The following is a 15,945-nucleotide window of genomic DNA, read 5'->3' as shown; positions in this document are numbered from 1 at the left end:
TGTTATGTTTAAGTGCTTGAGATAAGAGTTCTTGTAAATGAAATGTGATTACATTTCTGTAATAGATCTTCTCTGTCTGCTCGGACTTTGTTGAGCAATGTAATTCTTTTGGGATTGCTGGTTCTAAGTTTGATTTCTTTTCTTTCTTTCTTTTTTTTTTTTTGTAGAAATAGCCATGTAAAATGCTACACACCACCAGACAATGAGCAGAAATCTCTTGAAAAGGCAGGGTTTCCTGTGTGAGGCACAAAACCATTGCTCCATAGTTTTCTTTGTGATAACCAATTTGAATTAAACATAATTCCCCAACATCACCTTGAATTTCCATCTGTGTAACCCCGATGTTCTTAAGCGTTTTGCATTTACCTAATGCTCTGGGCTATTTTCCCTTAGCATGTATGGCAAACTGTGACTATCTCCAAACTGGAGATGATATGAATAACAATTGTTTGCTGATCTTCCCCTGTATCTCCCTGGATAACCTGCAGTCTGCAAAGGCTGAGTAAGTGGCAGATAGCTTTTGTCATCCCTTATCCGGGCTGTACACTTGTAAGGAAGAGCAGGGATAATCGCCTAAATCTAATTAGGGGTTAAAAGAGGCCATGACTGTGATGTGGCAGTGAGACACCTTACTGTAGCAATCCTGTTTGCATTAGAAAAATAAGGTTGTCATATTGATTATTCAAATGAGCTTATATTGGCCATGGCTCAATGGCTGCATCGCAGCTGAAGCACTGGAAGGTCCCAGCTTTGGAGCATACATTATGTGATGTCTTGTTTGCTAATTTAAGGGGTTTAAAACTAAGGCTGAGGGAGTTTTATCGTGAGAATTAAGGGTTTAAGTGACCAGTGGAAAATGAAGTTGAGCTTGCCTGGGTGATGGTTGTGATTGTGGGAAGCCATTCAGTGGAAGCCAATAAATTTGCTTCACATCTTTTATGGAAAAAATCAGTATTGGAGTTAACAGATCTTGCTTGTGCATTAATTGATGTTTAGTTCAAAGTCAAACAGCGCTGAAAAGAGTAAAGTAATTGCATTCAGATCAATTCCACATCCAAGAGATAGCAAATTCCCTCGGCTCTGACTTTGGGGGCTCTATTTTAATTTTAAAAAAATATCTACCTGGTGCTGGGCTCTTACAGTTTCTCAAGTATTTCTCAGCACTTGGCTTTCTGTCATTCTCCAGTCAGGTCTGTGACATCCTGCAAGTGCAGGAGATGCTCCAGAGGGTGCTGATTTCAGCCTTCCTCATTACCATCATCACGATGAGTGATGTGCCAGACACACATAGAATGGGCCAAAGAAAAGCATTTAAAATGACCAGTTTATTAATTTGTACAATTATTTTTGGCACTTTTGTGGTACACCAAGTACCACGTGCTAGGCTGTGTTGTATGTACAAAGACTGAACATTTTACTGCTATTTGTTCCATTGGTTTGTGCAGCTTCTGTCATTACAGATTTCCAAGGAAAAGCCCACCTTGAATCCCGGATATGAAGCAGAGTTTGCAAATTTTACCCCATAGCTGAAATGATTTCTCCCCTTTTACGTGCAGTTTGAGCATTGTTCTCTCCAGCTGTTGGCTATGCTGTATTTCTGCTGCTGGGCAAAAAAAAAATACATGGAGAGACAACTAAACTATTGTTTCCTCTTGTGTGTAGGGACAAAGTTTTCAACTTTATTTTTAAGTTTCTTCGGTTGATTCTTCCAGTTTCTTCCATTCTCTGCTGTTGGTACTGGTGTAAAAGGTACTCATCCAAATTCTGACCTGGCTGACTGAAGCCACAATGACCAGAGGGAAGGGATTTTTTTAATAGATGTATTTTATATATTTTTTATTTATGTTGTTAGGACATCCTGACCTGTTTGAAAGGCCTGAAAGCTATGCCCAAATGTTGATGTAACTTTGCAATATTTTGCTTGAACAGCAAGTTAAGCAGTGGCTTATCCTGTCCTGCCTTTGTGTGGAAGGCCCCTCCGTCCTGAGCTTTGTGCTGAACCCATGGATGTGTTTGATTGCTTAGAGCAGCTCCAGTTTCTCTTTCTGGGGACACCCCTTTGTGGCACTTCTTTGCAAGCCATAATAATTTTGTATATTGAAATTGCAAACTGAAAATGGGGGAAAAGCCAACATAGGAGACTTTTTTTTTTCAGCAATATCAAGGTGCTGTTTCTGGAGAGCAGTCCCTCATTTTGCATAGTTATTTATGAATTTAGTTATTGAATTTATGTATTAATTTTTTTATTTTCTCTTAATCCCTTTCAGACACGGGTCCAGTGTTCCCCACCACGCTCTTCCAACAGCAAACAGTTCAGGTTGTTCTGATTGACATCAGTAAGGCTGTCTGGATGCATTTCCTGCAAAGAGGGAAATAAGACAAATATGAAGAGTGTTGTGATAAAACAGGGGAAAATCCTTAATCCTGGGAACTGAATTTCCTATTGGTGAAGGGTTTTTTGGCTGTAGTGGCAGTTCCTCCTTTGAGAAAGTATAAAACCTCGATTCACACATGAGCTCAGCTGACTGTGGGCTGGTTGAGGCCACCACCCCGAAGTGTCAGCCTTGGTTTGAGGTAAAAATAGGCATTTTGATGTAAACCTGCACTGCCTTGGGCTTGTGTTAAAGTGTTGGTTCAGGAATGGTTGGACTCAGTAATTTTTGGGGGTCTTTGCCAGCCTGGGTCTGTGAGGGCCAGGGGAGGCTCAGGTTGGACAATGGGAAGTATTTCTTCCCTGAAGGATTGGTTAAGCACCGGCAGGGGCTGCCCAGGGCAGGGCTAGAGTCACCATCCTTGGAGTGGTCAAAAAATTGGATGTTCTATTTCAGAATAGAATTTAATTGCAGGATTTGGTCAAAGGCTGGACTTGATGGTCTTGGAGGTCTTTTCCAGCCTCAGTGATCCCAGGAAGTCCCTCATGAGCAGCAGGTTGGTGAGCGCTGGATGGGATGTGTGGCACATAAATTTGGCTACAATTTACTGGTTGGGTTTGTAACTTGAGGTGTTTGGGGGATATTCCCGGGGTTCTCTGCACATTTGGAATTCTTCCCACCAGAAGTGGTTGCTCAGTGTTGGCTGGATCATCCACATTCCCAGGTCTTTCGTATGGTCTGTGAATCCTCTGGGATCTGGCCACTTATTTGGTCTTTTTTTTAAATAGACTATTTCACTTCACCTCCAAGATTTGCAGATACAACAGGAAGTACTGGTTTTAACCATCAACTTCCCAATTCCTTAAGCTCCAGCTTTCCTTGAAGCCTGCCATGTTTATGGTGCTCAATTCCTTCAGGAGTCTCTTCACTCTCTATTAAAAAAAATAACCTTTGAAGGAAATCTTGGCTGTAGAATGAGACATGCCTTATAGTTCTGTCTTTTTTTGGTCTCATTTTGGTCCAGTTGGTGGTAAACCAATAATGTGCAATACTAATTACTTACAGTTCCTTGAAGAAATGCCAAAACACAAAATGCTTTTGGGAGATTCTAGGGGAAGGTGTCCCCACCCATGGTGGGGCAGTTGGAGTGAGATGGTTTTGAAGGTCCCTTCCAACCCAAACCATTCTGGGATTACTGGTCTAGACATTGGCTGGCAGCTTCTTGGGGGTTTGTTCCATCCTGCAAAGCCAGTCCCTCTCTCTGTTTCCACCAGACACTTTCTCTGGGAAGTGCTGGGAATGAGAAATGCCAAAGAAAACAGATGGTGTTAGTTTTTCATGGCAGTAAAAGGTTAAAAGCAAATTAGTGAAAGCAAGAGAGCGAAATGAATGAGACCAATGTGGTGTGGTAAGAACTTCAGAGTTAATAATTAAAGAAACGTGAAGCCCTAAGGAGGTTTTGGTGCAACTCAAGGAGCATGAAGAGCTCAGGCAGATTTGCTTGGTAGTTTTGGGGCTCTTCTAGGCTGTCACATTTTCTGCCAAAAATACAAATTGTGATTTAGTGGAACTTCTGGGTCTTTCGTTGTTCTCACCACGCTGTGTTGGACATCAAATTCTAGTCCATACTGGTGCTCTCAGCCTTGGCAGGGCCATGTCCCAAAGGTGCCCGGCCTTGTTTTGGCCTGAATCCTGTGAAAACCAAAGTGGGAACTGATGTACGTGGGATCCCTTTAGTGATCCCTGTCCATCTCCTCTCCTTCATCAGCTCCAATTAGCTGCTTTGAATTTGATTTGATTTTTTCCCCTCATGTTTTCATTAATTTCAAAGCACTTCCAGGTTACTTTTATCATTGTCTGTTAGGCTTGGGTTTGGTCAGATGTTTTTGAGACTTGCAATCAGTTCCTATTTTTAATTTTGATTAAATATTATTTCTTCCTCTTCATTTGTGGCCAAGGATCTAATTTCCCCTCAAGCTTGAACAACTTTAGCTCTACCTTTTAAAATTTTATAAATTCGTCTTGTGACACAGCCCAGCGTGGAAGTTGTTAGGAGAGGATACAACTTCCTTCCTTACTGGAAGTTAGGCTGGGTCTCTTGGAATTGACCATCTTGGAGAAAGCAAGAGACTTCCAAAGGTTTTCCTTAGGGCTGCATTGAGTTGAGATGCAAAAAAAAAAAAAAAAAAAAGTTTAATTGTGAAGTAAAGCCTGAAACTCAAATCTCTTCTGACCAGAAAAGCTGAGGTAGCTGAGCAGATTAAAACTAAATATTCTCAGATCAAGTAGATCTGCTCTTTTCAGGAACAGGGCAATTTTTACCTTGTGTGATTGAAAACCTGAGCCTGTCTGACATATCTGAGACATTCTGAGAATTTTCTGAGCATGCCCCTGAGTCCCTCAGGGAGAGCAACCCAGGCTGGATGGAAGAAGGGAGAGGAATTAAACCAGAGTGACCAACTCAACCTGCAGGGACAAAGAGGAGTCCTGTAAAAGCATTTCCAAACTGGATTTTATCCCTCCCAGTGGTGCTGCCCAAAACATTGTGAGGTTTCAGTGTGCTAAAATTGGATCAAATGCAGTCCCAGGTGCTGGAATTTCAGCAAAGTGGGAATTTGTGGGGCTCAGCTGAGCTTGACCACGGTTCCCAAAGTGCTGCACTTGTCTTTAGGGATATTGGAAACCTTTTTTTAAATTTTGGCCTTAAAATCTGTGCATCTAAGGCTTGCTGGGTGAGCCTGGTCTTCCTCCTGAGCTGTGGAAATGAGTCAGTTGTTGGGTCATTGTTATTTTTTAATCAGTTGTTTGTTTTTCAGCAGTGCCAGTGTCATCCTGCTGCTGGCTAGAAAGGAAGGGAACACATCCCAAATTTCTCCTGGGTTTTTTGGGATTTTATTCTTTATTATTCTTCCTTGGAGTCCTGACCTGCTGCTTGAAATCCGTCTGTCACTTCCTTTTAATTTCTATTCCAAATGCAACATCTTGTGCTCTTTCAAGGTCCTTCAAAATTGTGTGAACTTTTAATTAATTTTTATATAATATTCCTTCTTTTTGGGAAGGAGGGGCAGCAGGGCAACAAAACCAGCTGTATTCCAGTGCTACACAAAGGCATGGAGGGTTTGGGTTTGTTAAGGTGTATTTTTAATTATAAGAACATCTCCGTGTTCAGAAGCTTTGAAGAACTTGTGAAGTGCAAAGAACAAAAACAAAGCCATAACTTGTGGTGTTTAGATTTTCCATAAAAGAAACCCTGAATAGAAAGGAGCATTTGCATGAGGAGCATGGGGAAAGATGATGTCTGACTTGTAGTGGTGGGTTAGAAAAACAATCAAAAATCTTCAGAGTTCTGCAAACGGAATAACAAGTGATGAGTGAGGTGGGTCCCTGGGTTTGAGGAAAGTGGGTTTTGCTGATTAAAAACTAAATAAAAAATATTGCTAGCTCTGCACTGGTTATAGGTTGGATAAGCTGAGCTCAGTTCAGATATTAAATATAGATTTTAGCTTTGTTCTCTGAACTGAGATCTGTGGGGATTAAAGAAAGAAAAAATGGAAAAAAAAATAGTGATTTGTTTCCAAAGTCAGTATAGAAGCTTTAAATTGCCAGTGTAGAATCATTGAGGTTGAAAAAGATCTCCAAGATCATCAGTCCCAACCTTTAAATATGAACATGCAATAACAGAATGAGATCTGTGCAATGGAGCCAATGCTGTGTCTTGCAATGTGAATTTTGAGCACGGAGCAAAAGCATGAAGTGTTGTATTCACAAGTCTTAGTGGAAAGTTGGGTGCCAGCAAATGAGTTTAAAATACTTAATAAACTTCTAGAAGATTTTCTCTTCTTGGGAAGAAGTCACGGCACAGAGTCTTAAAAAGAATTACAAATAATTAATTCAGATAAATTGGAGGTTGCCTTGTTTCCTAGGCAGAGCGCCTTTAATTGGTAACTTTATTTTTATTGAATATTTAATGAGCAACTGGCAAATGTTTCCCTAAGCACAATTTTCATGAGCATTTACTGGGTTTTGAGCAGTTTTTAATGAATTTAGACAAAGATGGAGCTGTTCAAACACAGTGTCGTTTCAGCGTGGTGAGAAGTATTTACCAAAGATTATTGCAGAACTTGTTTAATGTGCATAGATAGTTTAAAAAAAACCCAACCCCAAACTAAACAGGCTTGAGGTTTCCTTGTGGGATTTTTTTTTTTTTTTTTATCACCAGACTGAGGGCCTGAAGGAATAGGGGAAGTGAATGGACACCAATGTATCCAAATATCTCATTTTGCCTAAAAGCAAGTGCCGGCAGATAAATGCCCATAAAGGGATTTCTTTCTTAAGCCCCATGGATTTTTTTTTTCTGCAACTTTTTGTGTGAGTTCGAAATGAAAACCATTCATCCAGTGCCCCAAAGAAGGGCCTTATTGAATGGAATAACAGTGTAATGTACCATTGAAGGCAGGATTGAAAGTGATTATCTTGTTAACTCTTGACAGTTACCGCCAGCTTGAAATAGAACTGGCAGGCTTGATTTGCAAATGAATTAGAGCTTTTTCATTTGGTGCCAGGATCATCTTTTTATATTCTGATATGACAGATGCTATGTTCCATGCTTTTGTTTCTCTTCACTCTTCTACTTGCAAATAAAAAACAAAAGATTATGATAGTAATTTTATTTGCATCTTTTCTCTAGGAGTTTGTTCTTTGTCTCGAAGTTTTTAATCTTATATTTTTTTCAAGAATTTGTTTGAGAATAGTATTGTTCCTGCAGAATAAAATTTCATTAGGTTAAGTACAGTAGTAATTGGGTGAATGAGGGGATTTAGAAGCTTTCAGAAAATGGAAAATCGATTGTACTCAAATTGTTTTAGTGCTTAGAACATTTAAATTTCCTCCCTGACTTACACTTGCATTTAATATTCCTCAATGCCACGAGCAGAGGAAAAGCTCACGTTTCAAATATTTCTGCTCACACTCTGCTAATGGCAGGACGTGTAATTAGTGGCAGCCTTAATGCTGATCAACTGTGTTTATATTCTGCAGCCATCCCACCACAGATGGGGAGGTGGTGGGTATGATAATTATTGTGCTCTCCTTCTATGTTCCTCATTAACCTGTAACACTCTCTACCAGTCCGGAGAGTTTTTCCCATAGTTGTGCTTCCCAACGTTGGAACTTGCTGGGCTTTGTTTTATATTCAGCCCAGCCTTGTGGGCATTTACACTGCCGGGCTTTCTGCTACTTTTGTAATCTGGTTTGTACTTTGAGGCCAATTAGCAGCACTTCCGACTGCCACTGATGTCCATTATGGAAATGTTTTCCTACACTTTCACCTACAGGATGTGTTTTAATTGAATATCTACTAAATAATATTACAGAGAAGGTAAAGCAGGCCAAAGTTGTCTGATTTATTTAAGGCTGGTTAACAGAGCCCGTGACATTCCGGAGCCCCACGTTTAATTGCCTGTGTTTGCTGGGAACAAGGCTTCCCTCCTGAAGGGAGCAGGAGGAGAAATCCCACCCAGCCAGCCAAAACCAGGGGAAAACCCAACCAAACCCCACTCCACGTTGGAAAACTCCAAGCACTTGCACATTATGGTGTCCTTGGAATCACCAGGTGGAGCTGAGGAGTGGCTTTAAGGTAACCAGGACAGAGAAATCAGCTTTGGGCATTTATGGGATTTTCGTACCTGACCTGAAGCCTCTGTAAAACAAAACCAGGAGATTTTGGGGAGTTATTTTGTCTCTGGTGATTTATGGGATTTCCAAACCTGACCTGAAGCCTCCATGAAACAAAACCAGGAGATTTTGGGGAGTTATTTTGTCTCTTGTGATTTATGGGATTTCCAAACCCGACCTGAAGCCTCCATGAAACAAAACCAGGAGATTTTGGGTAGTTATTTTGTCTCTTGTTTACCTGGGAAAGACAGACAAAGAAATGCAATATTTTTGTAGGGTCTATTTGAAAATACTGCTCTTATCAACACTGTATTTTGGGGTTTTTCCTCCTCTGTTTAGTTTCAGTATTTATTTCAACTGTATAAAATCTTGGATTTTACTCTCTAAGCCAGGGTTATTACATATTTCCCCCTCTTGAATATTTGATAAGGTCTCTTGGGTACTGATTTTCCTCCTCTCTAGGATAACATTTTATGGAAATGGTTTCACCTTGTGTCCTGTTTAAAGTGCCTGGTTTTAGCATGATTTGATTTGGTTTGCATTACATTCCACTGAGTTCTTTGGCACTTCCAAGCTACTCCAGTGTGTTTGTGAGGGGGGTAACTTTGGCTTTTCCTCCTGCTTTTGCTAAGTGACCTTCATAGGATCTTCTTGGCTCTTTGTTGCATTTAAATTTATTAATAATTGGCCAAACTTCCTACTGGTTTTTCCTGGGGTAAATTATTTGGATGACTGGAGTGAGGGATCTACTGAGCTCAGGACCACCAGCTTTGGGGTCTTTGCTCTCCAGGATCAGCTCCAGATCATTTGAAGCTGATACTTGGTAGACCAAAACAGCATTCCACACTTTAAAAACAGTATCATGGATGCTTTTCCTCGGGGGGTGTAGGATTCCCAAAACATTTGCTTTTCTTGAGGAGTTTGATGTGCAGAAAAGATTGGGAAGAGCAGCAAATAAAAAAAAAAAAAAAAAAAAGACAAGTTCAGCAGTGTCTCATCTTGGGATATCCTGAGGCAGAAACACACGGTGTGTCATCGTATGGGAGCCTTAGGTTGGACTGGATGATCCTGAAGGTCTTTTCCAACCCAGTTCATTCTGTGATTCCGTGGTTTTTTCAACTCCCTTGATTAATGGTTAGTTTGATACAGGGAGTATTTTTAGGAACATGAATATATTCCAGGTTAAAATCATGATTTCAGCAAGTGCTAGGGAATATTTTAAATTTAATTTACCGGGAAAGGAAGTTCTCACCACCTCAGTTAGTCACTATGGGTTTAAGTAATCCCAGACCTGGTGAACCTTGGAGAATCCCAGAATGGTTTGGGCTGGAAGGGACCTTAAAACTCTTCCAGTTCCACCTGCTGTGTGGGCAGGGATGAAACTTCCTTAATTGAATTCCCAGCTTCTTGCTGCAGGTCCCTCATGACCAGGATTCAAATGCAGCTGGAATTTTTTCCCTTGGCATTGCTGAAACATTTGGATGAGCCTGAGTTTCATTTACTGGGTTTAATGGATGATTTTAAAACATGCATGTCAAGTGGTGTTTCACTGCAAATCTTGACTTTAGTGGGGAAACAATTCCAGAGCTTCTCTGGTAGGAAAAAGGAAACCTCAGGAATAAAATCAAACTTGCCTAATGAACCAAAGAAATGAAGGTGCTGCTCTGGGGATGGTCTAACAGGCAAATATTTGCCTTGCTGGGGACTCTGGGGTGTAAAACAGAGTAAAACAATTACCTGGTAATGATATCAAATTAATACAACTATATGGTTTCTTTTATGTGAGCATTGGAATGCTGGATGTGCAGGAAGCTGCTCCTGGTGTTTATTTGTGGTGTTTCGTGGTTGAAAATTCTGCAGGCACTCAAGGCTGCGTGGGAGACTGAGCTGTGACCATAGGTCTGGTTTTGCCTAAAACAACAAATGAAATATAGTATTAATGGGAGTCTTGTTTGTATAATTTATGTTACCAATAATAAAATTTAAATATGTGATCACTATATATAATTATACAAACATAACTAATTTTATAATATAGTTTATGGTATGTATTTAAGATATATTATTATGTAGAATTATATAAATATAGCTGTAATTATGCAATAATTTATTGTATTATATATATAATGCAATGTAATATAGAATACAGAATATAATTGTATAAGATCTATAATATAATCTGTTGGTTAACTGAAAGATAAAACCCTGCCATAGCGTGGCTGATTGATGCCCAGCAGCCTGAGGCTGGGAAGAGGTTTTCATTGGAAGTGACAGGTGCCCCAAGGTTTATTTAGGACAAGCTCAGCCTTGTCCTGGTTAGTTTGATAATGTTTTCCTTATGGATGTTCGAGCACTGCATTTCCTGCGTTAGGGCCTTGTGTTACACCAATATTCCTGTCTGGGCTGCCTCAACTACAAATTGGCTGAACAGCCCGTGACACTTTTTCAATATTATTACATTAAACCAAGTGGATTTTGATTGATAACCTAATATTCAACTAATGCAAAACATCAATCATGGCGAGTATATTAATTATTTAATATTGCAGCCTAATTCAGGAATCGATGTGCTGCAGGAGGGGAAGGGAAACTCGCTGTTCCCAGAAGGTTTGAGACAGGGGATGATTAAAAAAAAGCCCCACCAAGCCCTGCTCTACCTCCCATGTGTTGGTTCGATACAAATCTTTATTCATTTGCCAATAATCTCTTCACATTTTCCACTTCAGGACCTTTTTTATCAGTTTTGAGGCCTGTAATTGAATTAAGGCTGCTTTCAGCACAGGCCGGGGGGAGATATTGATGGCAGGGATGGGCCTGACCTGGGGGCTCCTCCCAGCCCTGCCCTGCATCCCTCTCCCAAAGCAATTCAGGCCTTGAAGGCCAGGTAGCACCTCCAAAATGGATCATGGAACCATGGGATGGTTTGGGGTGGAAGGGGGATTAAATCCTGTCCATCCCACCCCTGCCATGGGCAGGGACACCTCCCACTATCCCAGGCTGCTCCCAGCCCCAATGTCCAGCCTGGCCTTGGGCACTGCCAGGGATCCAGGGGCAGCCACAGCTGCTCTGGGAATTCCATCCCAGCCCCTCCCAGGGAACAATTCCTTCCCAATCTCCCATCCATCCCTGCCCTCTGGCACTGGGAAGCCATTCCCTGTGTCCTGCCCCTCCATGCCTTGTCCCCAGTCCCTCTCCAGCTCTCCTGGAGCCCCTTTAGGCCCTGGAAGGAGCTCTGAGCTCTCCCTGGAGCCTCCTTCAGGCTCAAGATGTGGGAGACAATTTGGGATAAATCCTGTATGGCTGAGAAGAATAATAAATTCTTTCAAAATTCAAATAGTGAAAATACGTTTGTTTTTTTTCCTCTCACTTCATTAGGGATATTTAAATAGAAGAAAATAGTGTAGCAGATTTTTGGAAAAGCTTTAGGAAATTACAAATAATTAGTAATTGTAGTACCAGTAATTGGTAATACTGTAGTATTAACTGATTCCCTGCAATCCTCACGGGCTGGTTTCTCCTTGTTTGCCATGGCAATGACCCACCTTCCAAGAGGTGATGTTGGAATTAGGTAGAACCTGGAGCTGATGGAAGCAGGAGCCATCTCCTTGTTCAGTGGGTTGGGATTTGGGGAATTTTTAATTTGTTTTCCATTGGATTTTGTAATTTTTTCCATAGCAGGATGTGTTAAGGATTAATTTTCCCTCTGAATTCTTGCCTTCCGGTGTTTTTCCTTGGATAGTTTGGTCCAAATTTTTTGGAGCTGCCTTCATGTAAAATTTTCCCCATTTTCTGTCTGTACATTTGTATTTCTTGCAGCTTTCAGGTATCAGATGCCAAGCTGCAGCATGGCTGCCACGACCCATGGAATGAATCACAATTCCTTCTCTGTCACCTTGGAAAGGGGGCACAGGATTTCAGTAGGGTGGCAAAGCAGAGCCAGGAGCACCAAACGAGGATTTGATAAACAGCCCCGTGCCCTGGCCTGGCTGATTCTTCCCAGTGTAAATAGTGGGACAATTAGATTAAAAATGTTGGTTTTAAACGTGTATCCAGTGGCATTGCTATGGTTTGTAGCAGTTTCAGGGCAGGTGCTGTTTGGGGGTTTAATTCTGTCACTGTGCATTAGGATAATCAATATTTTTTAGGCATTACAGGTAAATATTTGTATTAAAATCAAATATTTTACGCACTGGAGAAATGAGCCAGCTTTGCCATTTCAGAGTTAAACAGAAATCATTGCAGACAAGGGTTTAGCAACTATTTAGAACTTTTGTTCTTCTCTTACAGGGACTCTGCAAACATCAAAGCTGGATTAGAACATCTGGTAAGTTTTAATTTTCTCTTGAACATTTGCATCATCTTTGATATCTGCATTCCAAATGAACACTTTTAAATGAGCTTTGAATACCTTGAATTGAGAAAGTCAACCATTTCCCAGAGGGTCAGGGTACTGTTATTGTGTGAAGGCACTCACATTTTCATTTATCTCCCCATTTCAAGGGAATTTTAATTTTTTTAAATTACTTTTTTTTGATGTAGAGATGAAATAAACCGGACTACAATCCCTGGATTGATGATTGCCTTAATTATAAACAAAAATTGTTTGGTGTTGGATTTTTGGCATATCCTGATCTGAAAACAACAAACTTGTGATTAAAAAAAAAAAAAAAAAAAGAGACAGGGACACAATCAAATATTGCATGCATAAATATGGTGTGTTTGAGTCATTTGGAGGCTGTGAAAGAAGTGCACAGCTTTGTGTTTTCTCTTGTCTTTGCTTTATGAATAATGGATCGACTTAAATTCCATTCAGGGCTGCAGCAGAAAATAATAATAATTGAGGTGCAAAATATTTCTGGTTTAAGTAAACATATTAAACCCACAAGTGATGGCAAGCCAGGCTTAGCATTAAAAACTCGTCAGTTGATCAAAACTGGGAAAAATAAAATCTTGTCACAAGTCAGGAGCTGGTTGAGCCTCACATGTTGGTATCAGCAATCAGTGGAACATTAAATAGTTCATCTAAAGTGATTATTAAATCCCATTAAATTAAAATACTCGCTATTAGTGGCACATCCATCCTGAGAAGGGTTTAATGTTTTCATGGAATATCTAAATAATCCTCATGGTTCCATAGTGCTGTTAAAAACATCGTGTGTTGCACTGGAAAACATTGCTTTCCACTTGTTGGGAATCATTTTGGGAATCACTTGGGAAGGGTGATTTGTAGGAGCTTGGGTACCAGTATCTCCTGGGAGTGCTAGAGGGATGGAAAGGATGGACATCCTGGTGGGATGGAAAGGATTGCTATCCTGGTGGGATGGACATCCTGGTGGGATGGAAAGGATTGCTATCCTGGTGGGATGGACATCCTGGTGGGATGGAAAGGATTGCTATCCTGGTGGGATGGACATCCTGGTGGGATGGACATCCTGGTGGGATGGACATCCTGGTGGGATGGACAGGATTGCTATCCTGGTGGGATGGACATCCTGGTGGGATGAACATCCTGGTGGGATGGAAAGGATGGCTGTTCTGGTGGGATGGACATCCTGGTGGGATGGATATCCTGGCACAGTTCTCAGGAGCTCCCCCTTTCTAAAGGTGCCATGTGAGAAATGTGTTGGGAATCAGCAACTGGAATAAGGAGCACAATTCTTGGAGCAGCTGGAAAATCCATCTTGTTTGCTGCTTCCAGGGGGATCTCAGCTGCAGGTTGAATCCCCTAAATAAGTTTTAGGAATGTTTGGTCACCCTGCTGGTGGCAAGGAGTTGTAATCCAGCAGCTTCCTGGGGTTCTTCTCGTGCACGATGAAGCTGCTCCGCTCCTGACAGATTGACCTTGGCTGGGACTTGTTCTGAACTGGGACTTCTGCCACAGCAGGAGCTGCAGGCCTGGTTTATAACAACAAATGTTCCCAAGGAGTGGGAAGGAAGAGGCTCTGTGGGCTTGGAGTAGCCTGGGGAGGTGGGGAGCAGGAAGAGAGTTGAGTGGTGTTCAGGGTTTCTCTGGGATTGGGGCAAAATGTGCCGGAAATATCCCCTGTGGGATGAGGATGCCTCAAGTGCTTATAGGGTAACTCACAATAATTTGGAATAAAATTATGTCTGTATTAAATAAATTGGCTGCTTTGCATTTAGAGTGCCAGCACTGGGCAGGAAGGGACCTTAAAGATCCCTTGAAGAGATCTTATGTATCTTACAGATCTTATAATGATATCTCATTCCACCCCCTACCATGGACAGCGAATGTTTCTTTGAAAGATCTGTCAAAAACCTCCAGGTTTAAGCCTTTTTTTCCCTTTCATCTTAGAAAATCTGTCCTAGGAATGGGTGCTTGAGGAAACAAACTGTTTCCCAAGGCACCTGCAGGTAGGAATATTTGTGCTGGAAACTGTTCCATATCCCAACATTTTGCCCATAAAGACCTTTTGGACTCCAATAAATTACAGGGATATTCCTCAAAAGGTCTCAGCCACACAATTCCGGCTCTGCTACTTTAATTCCCACATCTCCAAATGTGTGTAAGGAGGCTTTTCCCACCTTAAGAGTCTTTATCTTGATTTGATAATCTGTTATTGAGTCCCTTCTGTGAAAAAGAGGTGTCTGACAATTTGTGATTTACCAGAGCCTGGACTGACAGGACAAGAGGGAATGGCTTCAAACTGAAAGGGAGTAGGTTAGATGGAATACTGGGAAGGAATTCCTGTCTCTGAGGGTGGGCAGGCCCTGGCACTGGGTGCCCAGAGCAGCTGGGGCTGCCCCTGGATCCCTGGCAGTGCCCAGGCCAGGCTGGACATTGGGGCTTGGAGCAGCCTGGGACAGTGGGAGGTGTCCCTGCCATGGCAGGGGTGGCACTGGATGGGCTTTAAGGTCCACGTCTTTCTTTGATCTGGTGAACCAAAAAAAACCCAACCAAAAAAACCCCTCTCCTTTATTAGGTGTCAATATTTTATGAAGTGTTTCTTTTTATTAAGTGTCAGTATTTATTTCCTGGCTGTCACTGTGCTGGCCCCTCGCTGATCGTTGCTCTCTGAGTTTCTCACCTGTGGTGTCACAGCCCCGTGGTCCTCGGGTGGCCACGGGACAGTGATGTCTGACAGAGTCCTTGGCTTCCCAGCGAGCTGTAAACCAAGCAGCCAATTATTTGTGTTCACAAACAATTAATTAACGCTCTTAATATGAGTAATTATGCTTATCTTGCTGTCCTGGCAAAATTCCATGCTGGTCAATTATGTTCTGCAGGCTTGAATTGTCTCTTACAGAGGCTGAATGGAGGGTTGGGATTTTCCCCTGTTGAAATTGATTTATTTAAAAATAAGATTTTTCACTTTTTTTTTTTTTAATAGAAGACATTTTATCTCACATGTCCTAAAAATTATTAAAGCTGAAAGAATTCCCTTAGGGAAACCACTGTGGTGTTCTTTGGGAATTACAATTTTCATGCCCCTTTGTGTCTGGCCTTGAGTTTGGTGCTTGAACATTAAGCTTGAGTCTTCAACTTGAGTCTTTCTGATCTTCTCCTTCCTAAAAGGTGATGGATACATAGGAGATTCCTCACGGAGTGGGAAGTGTGAGAGCACAGCCACTGCTGAGGTAATTTTGGCAAGGTTGTAATAAAATAACTCATTTTCTGCAAGTTTTCAAAAAATTAAGAATTTGTGAAATAATCAGGTTGGGCCCTTTTCTAAAATAGTGTTAAATATTAATTATGCAGATGAATTATTTGTAACTGATGAGTGATTAACTCCTACTACTTAGACTGTAAATATTGGCATTTTTGTAGACAAGCGCCGAATTCTGCCATTGGATTTTATCTGGTTTTGGTTGCATTGAGCCCAAAATGTTGTTGACCAGCATGAGGTTACAACCTAAACCACTGCAGTCTCCCAGGATGCAA

At 41.3% G+C, this 15,945-nt stretch overlaps 1 protein-coding gene across 1 annotated transcript in view; it reads left to right on the top strand.

Moving 5' to 3' along the window:
* The window catches only part of RSRC1 (arginine and serine rich coiled-coil 1), a 100,193-nt gene that overhangs the window by 34,179 nt on the left and 50,069 nt on the right, over positions 1–15,945 (top strand). Inside the window, exon 6 of the mRNA XM_069024161.1 lies at positions 12,333–12,369. Coding sequence (XP_068880262.1) covers positions 12,333–12,369 — 37 coding nt within the window. The remainder of the gene's footprint in view (positions 1–12,332; positions 12,370–15,945) is intronic.

This window comes from Aphelocoma coerulescens, chromosome 9 (genome assembly GCF_041296385.1).
Source record: "Aphelocoma coerulescens isolate FSJ_1873_10779 chromosome 9, UR_Acoe_1.0, whole genome shotgun sequence".
Classification (NCBI taxonomy): domain Eukaryota; kingdom Metazoa; phylum Chordata; class Aves; order Passeriformes; family Corvidae; genus Aphelocoma; species Aphelocoma coerulescens.
The sequence above is the reverse complement of the archived record's forward strand: the minus strand, read 5'-3'. Positions and strand labels throughout refer to the sequence as shown.